The sequence below is a fragment of the Solanum tuberosum genome, unplaced genomic scaffold (genome assembly GCF_000226075.1).
Source record: "Solanum tuberosum cultivar DM 1-3 516 R44 unplaced genomic scaffold, SolTub_3.0 scf00219, whole genome shotgun sequence".
Classification (NCBI taxonomy): domain Eukaryota; kingdom Viridiplantae; phylum Streptophyta; class Magnoliopsida; order Solanales; family Solanaceae; genus Solanum; species Solanum tuberosum.
In genome coordinates this window covers 357,582-365,845 of record NW_006239145.1, presented here as the reverse complement: position 1 = coordinate 365,845, position 8,264 = coordinate 357,582, and the positions used below count along the sequence as shown (strand labels likewise).

Sequence of the window (8,264 nt, the reverse complement as noted above, 5' to 3'; positions counted from 1 at the left end):
TTAAAGTCAAAACTATTTGCCAAGGAAAATTCATTCAAAAACATATGTTTTGCAGATCGTTTTCCAAAGGCATATGATAAATGTCAAAAGAGTTAACTTTTAGAAAATATTTTCCTCCTTAGATTAATAATAAGAAGGTTACCTGGTGTAATCTTCAACCGGAATATCACCAATTTTTCTGGTACATTCTCACTTCGACCTTTCTAAACAAGGCATTTAGTTCTGAAGAAGTAGTGCATTAATCTTCTACTTCCATGATTTGTTTCTCTCAATCAGTAGAATACAAGAAATATCAATAGTATAGTAATTTCCTTAAGATTGTTGTTCATCTTATATTCCTAAGATACTTAGAACAAAACTTTGAAGAACTTGATAAGAAACAACAAAGTTTAAAGAGTATTTTCAGAACTAGAAAATTAAAACTAGTAGAGAAAAAAGAATCAAAAACAGATTAGAAACAATATACACAATATTTTTCTCAAAGAAAGAAAATCGAGCCCACTGAATGCACAGTGTCCCCTTAAGGAAATTATTCCCCTCAAGTATCCGAGGTTAATGGAATATATCCTCCCAGGATAGAACGATCTTACTCGTCGGTGTATCGGTACCTAAAATCACAGTGTCAGTGAACCACTCAATGACAGTAAAGTACACTTAGAATACTAGATTTAATAGTAATAGAAGAAATCAAGAAAACTCATTATCTTAAAATGAGAGGAAATCCCTTAATTTATAGAAAACAGGGTAGTGTGAAAAAGGTTCTTATTGTGCCTTACCGGAAATGTCACAACCCTTTGGAAAAGTCACAATCTTTCAAAAAGGTTACAACCTTTCATAAGTCACAACTTTTCATAAAAAACGCAACTTTTCATAAAAGTCACAACTCTTCATAAAAGTCTAAACTCTTCGTAAAAATCACAACTCTTTATAAAAGTCGTTACTCTTCATTTTCCATTCACACCTTTTAAAACCCAACAATTATTTATAAAAGACACATGAAGACAGTGGCGAATTTAAAGGCAAAAAATAGGACATCAAAACCCGTGGTTTCTTCGTAAAACTAGATATTTTATGTATATATTTTCTAAAATTTGTATAATATTATATTTTGACACTCATACTATAAGAAGTCTAACTGGTTCATATGGTTAAATGTTGAGCTTTTGACCTTGAGGACTTAAAGATCAATTCCCACTTGTTACATTTTTCTTGGTGCACCATGTTTGGATCAATTCCTACTTTCGCCTCTGCATGAATATATACTATTCATTAATGCACAACCTCTAGGATAATCAGATACCTTATTTATAAACTATAATTTGTTCATTTGGTAAAAATCGTATAAAAGTTGAGGAAGTTTTAATAATGTTTACAAATTATGGAGACTTCATGTCTATATATAACAAAAATACAATAACAAAAATAAAACCTAAAAATTCAAATAAAGAAATGCTAGATTTGCCTCTACATGAAGATATACGATTTATTAATGCACAATCTTTCGGATAATCTCATACCTTATTTATAAACTATAATTTGTTCACTTGGTAAAAATTGTATAAAAGTTTTACGTTGTAATAATTTTTACAAATTGTGGAGATTTCAGGTCCATAGATGAAGGGGGAAAAAATACAACCTAAAAATTCAAATGGCATGTCAAAACAAAATTTCAACTTCGAATCAGATTTATAGTCCTGTCTTCCGTGAAACTTCATGAATAATTGGTGATTATTTTACAAAAAAAGAGGAAATTAAGAAAAGTGAGCAGGCAAGAAGAACCTCTGCCTCTTGCTTTTAATTCTGTAATTTGATGTAGAAGGGGATATAGCAATTCTAGAGAGGACAACTCTGAGTGACCGTTTGAGAGAATTCATGCAAACATCATTTGCAGAATTCTCATTAGGACAGAGCATAAAAACACCTTTAATTCTCCCACCCAAACTAGTTATATCAGCCCCCATCACTCTTAATTTCAGATTCTTAATCCCCCGTTGTAGCTCTGAGAATAATTCAGGTCGATCATCGCAACAAAAAGAGGCCTTAAGAAGGCACCCTTTGTTTTCTTCTTCCTCATTTAAATGCTCAATTGTTACTTCATCAGTGTCAGTTGGAGTGTTTAACACTTTGCTGATTTCTGCTGTTTTTCCTTTGAGATCCTTAACATGATCAACTACACTTCCTAATAGAGCTGCCTTATCCATCTGCTTCAAAGAGGGCTCACAGTCATTAATCCGGTAATCATGTCATCTAATATCTATGTCTTCCAACTTTAAATGTGCATAAATAAATATTTAAACTTGTATATGGTTGAATAAGTAAACTTGGAATCTTATGTGGCAATTCACGTAGGTCTACTTATTCAACTTTATATAAATTTAAATGTCTACTTGTACACATGAATTAAGTGACGTAGAAAATAAGACAAGTAATCAAATTACCTGCTATGACTAGTAACTACACTTATATTGTACTATAAATTATTTAGATTGTCGATGTATAGAATTGAATATCAGTAATTCAGTCAGTGTATATTTACCTTTTCAGAAGTAGGAATGAGTTTTCTGAGAGTAGAAAGCTGAGCATTAATTCTGTCTCTGCGTCTTTTTTCAGCTTCACTATGGCTCCTAGAAGCACTTTCTCTTCTCTCTTGGAAGGATTCATGAGAGCATTGAATTTGAGGGAAATAACAAGGAACCTGTGGCAGTAAATAAACTGAATCTTGATTTTCAGGCCAATATTCTGAACAAAATGAATTCTCCATCAATTTTCTGTTACTTTTTTCTATTTCTCAATCTAAATGAAATTGATACTCTTAAATCTTTTAAAGAACATTACAAGTAATTGGATGTCACTGTTGTACTTACGCGTGATGTTCAATGAGTGATGCTGATTGGTCTAACTGGTCATGTGAAAATCTTATTTGGATTTTATCAATTATGACAAATTGGCAATGTCAATTCAACTTCACAATTTTTTTCCTGGATTCCTTTGACAACAGAAATCTTTGATAGATATAGGATCTTAAATGTCCAAGGCATTTACACTTCTAGGCCACTATATATATAAGGTAGAAAAAGAACATGGCCATTTGCTGACTCACCTACTGCTGATTTGGATTTTATTTGGTTATACTAGCCTCCGGCAAAGGGGGATTTAAAATTTAAAATTATGATTTTGACTCTATTTATCTGTTGTTTGAGCTGGACGTAATGATTTTTGTTGAATCGGGTGCATAGGGTTTAAGATCTGCCCATGAGAATTAGATTAATGGATTTTTAATAATGAATAAAAATAAATTAATATATCATGATTAATTTGCCATTATTGTATAATAAGGTTAAATCAAAATGTCATGATTAATTTGACATTAATGGATAAGTATGAACCATAATGTCAAAGATTAATTTTCCAAGATTGGATAGGCAAAAGCAAGATTCACACTTGAGAAAGGCCTTTTTTTGCACAAAGAAATTGGCCCAGATTTTTCAACCACTCGATCACTAACTAATTAAATTGTCGAGAAAACACATCTGAATTTGAGGTAAATTATTAGTTTCATTTTTGAATTATTGACAGCTTTAAAAATATCATTTATTTGATTAATTAAACTTATATACACTCTCAATCTGTCACATGACATAACAAGTGGTCTCAATCTCTTGTAGGAGCATGAAACTCTTAATAAAAAATCAAGAGAAGTGTTAAAAACACTCATAAACTTTACAAGAATCTAGGGATGTATTTCACTCATATTGTAAAATTAGGAATGTAATTAAATTCAGTTAGTCAAGTAAAAATGTATTTTTAAGACAATCAATAATTCTAATATAAAACTAATAATTTGCACCAAATTTTAAAATATTTTCAATCTCTCTAAAAGGTTAAATCAACATTTGCTTGATGGATTTAGGGAATTAGAGATGATTAAGAATAAGCAGATTAGATATTTTTCTATACTTCAAAAAAAAAGAGGAAGTTTGAATAAAATTGTCCTTGCACAAGAGGACAAAAGAGGTTAACTGGCAATCACCCATAATTCCATGGTATAGATAGGGTCACAATAACTCTGCCTGTTGTAACTTCAACCATAAAGAGGGTATACAAGATTTGATAAGACTAGCAATCTACCATTTCCCCTTCCCTGCAACCTTTATATTTATCTTATTGAATGTGTGGTCTTCCTATCTTCCTTGCTACATTTTTCCTCTAAATTTTTGGTAGGTACGCTGCTACTTTGCTATTTTGTTGTCATTTTTTCATTTTTTCTCTTATCTTGGTCCCATTGATATGTGTTCAGTTATCCTGTATTCTTGTCGGTGACACGGAGAATGTATATACAAAATCTGTAGAGATACTCAAGTACAACGCCTACAATAGTGACACAAATTGGATGCACATGCAAGGAAATTCAGAATGATCCTTATTCTCTCATGTAAAACGTCAATCCAACCGTAAAGATGGTTGAAAGTTATCATGAATGTGCAGACAGACACTCGTTGCAACGCAGTACAAGCACAAGAACTCCTACTTAAACAAGCAAAGATACTGTACATTTAACTTGATCAATCAAAATCATAAACCAAATATAAGGCAATAAGACAGTTCCATAATATAGTGTTGAAGAGCTGCATTTTTGTATTCAACTATACACGGCCATCCCTACTCACCGTCCACCTGAGATCTTCGGATTCATTAAACTGGCGCAAAAAGTATAATTCTTAGCCATGATAAAGAAAGCATATGTTGTACACAAAACTCTGCTCATCTCGGGTGCTAGTGGATGGCTGCTGGCTAGACCAGTACCATGTCCTGAAAACCCAAGGAAACTGGATATACGATGACCATCTACCTCAGTACTCGTTGAAATGGATAGCACCAACTTTCCACACAATGTATGTTGTAGCAAACATAACTGTGCTGATGAATACAAATGAAAATACAACAAGAAAGACATCAATTCCTCCTGGAAACTCAAAAGTCCATCCTGGTTTTGGCATCCCTCTTTTGCTATCATCAAACAGATTTGTAGGCGCCTCTGGAAGTCCAGATCTCATTTTCCCCTTCTCACTTTCTCGTAGGGCCTCAATTAGTTTGCTTCCCATCTGAGGTTTAGAGGTCTTTGATTCATTGTACCGGCTGAGAACCCTGGCTGCCCTAAGTTTCTCTCTTGCTGTCAATGGAGATCTCTTCAAGGTTGGTTTTAGACTGGAGGAAGATGCTTCCTCTTCCAAGTTCGCAGAAGATGCAGACCCATTTGAAACTTCGGCTTCTTGCACGGCCGACTCAGTTTGACCAATGGGCTGCACTTCCCCCTCTGTTTTAGAAGATTCATAGGATGATGTATTCACAGTTGATGTAATAGCTTCAGAGTATGAGCTTTCAGCATTTCCAGAGTCCTTATCACTAACTTCCGTTTCAAGACGATCACTTTTAGCAACTAAAATAAAGAAATTATGTCTAGTAACTGGCACACATCTTCTTAACCCCCGCATCTGAAAGGAAGATGGGAAGTGCGCAACCTTCTGCAGAGAGGCACTCCTAGATAGATTCCAGTAGTTTGCCTGTAGCTTTCATTAAGAAGAAACAAATAAATCACGGAGACAAATAACACCAAATTCATGAATCAAGAACTGTGAGCATAACTCTCCATCTAGATAAAAATGGCAACCCTTAATCACAAACTACTTGAGGTCGCTATATGAATAATCCATATTTATTCCAGTACCTTTTGTTTTAGGATAGGACAAATTAAACTACTCTCACACACATCCCCCAAAGCTGTCATACAATCTCTAACCAAAAACTAGAAAGACTCGTGTCAAATATTGGACCTAATGTAAGTACGTCAATAACGATTACTCTTAACCCCAGCTAGTTAGTGTTGCCAATATGGGCATTTCGCTTTTACTTTATCCTGCTATTTACTGAGCTTACATTGATTCTAGAAATTACATTTAATTGGAGACAACTTCCTTCAGGTCATTTCAGATTTACCACGTCACATTATAACACAACTATCATGGAGTCACAGTTACTTACCAGAGCATTAGAGGTCTACATAAAACATGATCAATCCATCTCAAACAACTTCCTTCTTCTTTGTTCTCTATATGTTACTTGCACAAACTATCGGATGTAATCATTTTCAATCTTGTTTGATCTCACATCTCCTAGCATCTATGTTTTCTATGATACCTAACTAGTTGATACATTGGGCCTTAGGGGCCAACATTCTCTCTGATATAATATTGTTGGTTCCACAACTATATGAAACTAGCCTTTTACTTTGGTAAGGTGCTCCTATCGCACACAGCTCTTATTCAAATCCTCCACTTAACCAGCGTATTTTAATTGTGTGTGTATTAATCTATCATATTGATCTCCTCAAAGACTTGAGTGTAGATATCAGAAATATTTGCATTTAGGCATCGCAATATAAACTAATATCACCTGAACCTCATTCTTCAGACGTTGGCTAAACTTGTATTGCTTATTATTTATCTTACTTATATTAAAATTCTTGCTCTCTGCGTTGCTTCTCCACAGTTCAAGTTCTTCTCAACTAGCGTCATCAACACAACATTGTCTACAAATAGCATACACTATGACACCATATTGTATATAATTGGCCTGATAATCCGTAACTAGGATAAAGAAAAGGTATAGACTAGAGCAGTTCCTGGTGTAAAACCAAAGATATGGAAAACTACTATATATCTCCTCCCCTTGTTCTTACATGTGTGATGGCTCCTCTGATATATCCAAAACTTATGTATCTGATGGGAATTCACTTATCTTCAGCACCCACGAAAGAACTTTTCTTGACATTTTATCATATGTTGTACCTCAATGAATATCACAAGGAGATAATTCATTCTTTCATTGTGAACTTTCTTCATTTCGGAACAAAAATATAGCTTCCGCCGTGGATTTAAAAGGCATAAATCCAAACTGGTTTTCTATGACCTTTATTAATGCCCATAAGCCTATTTTCTTTCACTTTTTTCCAATGATTCATTCTATGACTCATTAAGTTAATACCAGACAGCTAATAGAAATTTAAGCAGATCATTTGTTCTCATATATCGAAACAAGCTACTTCATTTCCACTTATTTGGCATCTTCCAACTACTAATATAATTATGAATAGCTTGATAAACCGTATTAATCCTAGCTATCAAATCATTCCCTAACCTGTATATATAAGAATACCATATGGACCACAAGTATGCTAATCCTCATATTCATAGCATTTACCACTTGTGAAAATCTAATTCTAAGAGAGAGAGTAGCAAGGCTCTGTTAAACAGATGTATCCATCTTTAAAGTTGTCCTCATGATTTGAGTTAACCAATGGATCAAAATAGCCTCTCCATCTCTCTTTGATTTCACTATCTCATGTCAAAACTTATTGATAATTGTCCTTAAACTGATTTTAAGTCTCCTTACCTCTCTTTTCTCTCAATTATAATAGTTATTTTCCCCCTTTTGGTAAGAGAATCACTTGGGGCTTCTCGAACATCCTTTTATCTTCACTCTTATCTCTTTTATGCTTTTCAAAGTAGCTATACCACACCAGTAACTGGAAATAGCACCTAGATGTTCCTATTATTCAACTAAGCAAGCTGTAGAGAGAATTTCTAACGGATTCTAATCTAATAAATTGTCCCTCTGTGCGATAAAATCAGCAGCGCAGCAATCAATTAACCGTTAGTATATGAGCAAAGCAATTTATGTTCCATTGAATTGAAGCAATGAATTTACAAGGAAATAAAGAGAAGGAGGTGACATACGGTTGAGGGAAAGCCCAGAACGGAATTCAAAGAAGTAGCCATGGACTTCCTCTTTAGGGTGTGTGGTTGCTCAAAAGAGTTAAGGCCCAACCATGAAATCTTGCTTGCAGATGATGGAGAGAAAGAGAAAATTTCACAGCACCGCTGCTTTGCCTTCAGTTTCCCAAATGAATGGTGCCGATACAGAGCTCTAATTATCCTCAACTATATTGCCTTTTCTCATTTTTCATCTCTATCAAAAAATACACAAGTTAATCTCTGGCAAAATTTGGTTAATTTAAAGTTAAAATTTTATTTGATTTTCTTAAATTATAGTTTCATAATTTATGAAAGTTTAATAAAAACTTTTTCAATTTCTATTATTATCTAATTAAATGAGTAAATTATGATTCATAAATAAGGTATCATAATATTCTAAAGTACCGCATTAATAAATTGCATATATTTATGTTATTTTTGTTTGTGATTATA

General features: G+C 33.6%; 2 protein-coding genes across 3 annotated transcripts; both read right to left on the bottom strand.

Moving 5' to 3' along the window:
* Nucleotides 1-1,656: 1,656 nt before the first annotated feature.
* On the bottom strand, nt 1,657-2,857 carry LOC102605444 (transcription factor bHLH51-like). Its single transcript, XM_006356403.2, has 2 exons — nt 2,537-2,857; nt 1,657-2,201 (listed from the first exon to the last, which is right to left on the bottom strand). The coding sequence occupies exons 1-2, from the start codon at nt 2,759-2,761 to the stop codon at nt 1,752-1,754; spliced, it is 675 nt and encodes a 224-aa protein (XP_006356465.1). The 5' UTR covers nt 2,762-2,857; the 3' UTR covers nt 1,657-1,751.
* A 1,540-nt stretch (nt 2,858-4,397) lies between these two features.
* LOC102605110 (uncharacterized) lies at nt 4,398-8,008 on the bottom strand. 2 transcript variants are annotated; one of them, XM_015312892.1, is made up of 2 exons: nt 7,794-8,008; nt 4,398-5,567 (listed from the first exon to the last, which is right to left on the bottom strand). In XM_015312892.1, the coding sequence occupies exons 1-2, from the start codon at nt 7,833-7,835 to the stop codon at nt 4,851-4,853; spliced, it is 759 nt and encodes a 252-aa protein (XP_015168378.1). In that variant the 5' UTR covers nt 7,836-8,008; the 3' UTR covers nt 4,398-4,850. The 2 variants fall into 2 exon arrangements, with proteins under 2 accessions (XP_015168378.1, XP_006356464.1); XM_006356402.2 differs by having other exon boundaries at nt 4,408-5,561; nt 7,794-8,006.
* Between the last annotated feature and the right edge of the window lie 256 nt (nt 8,009-8,264).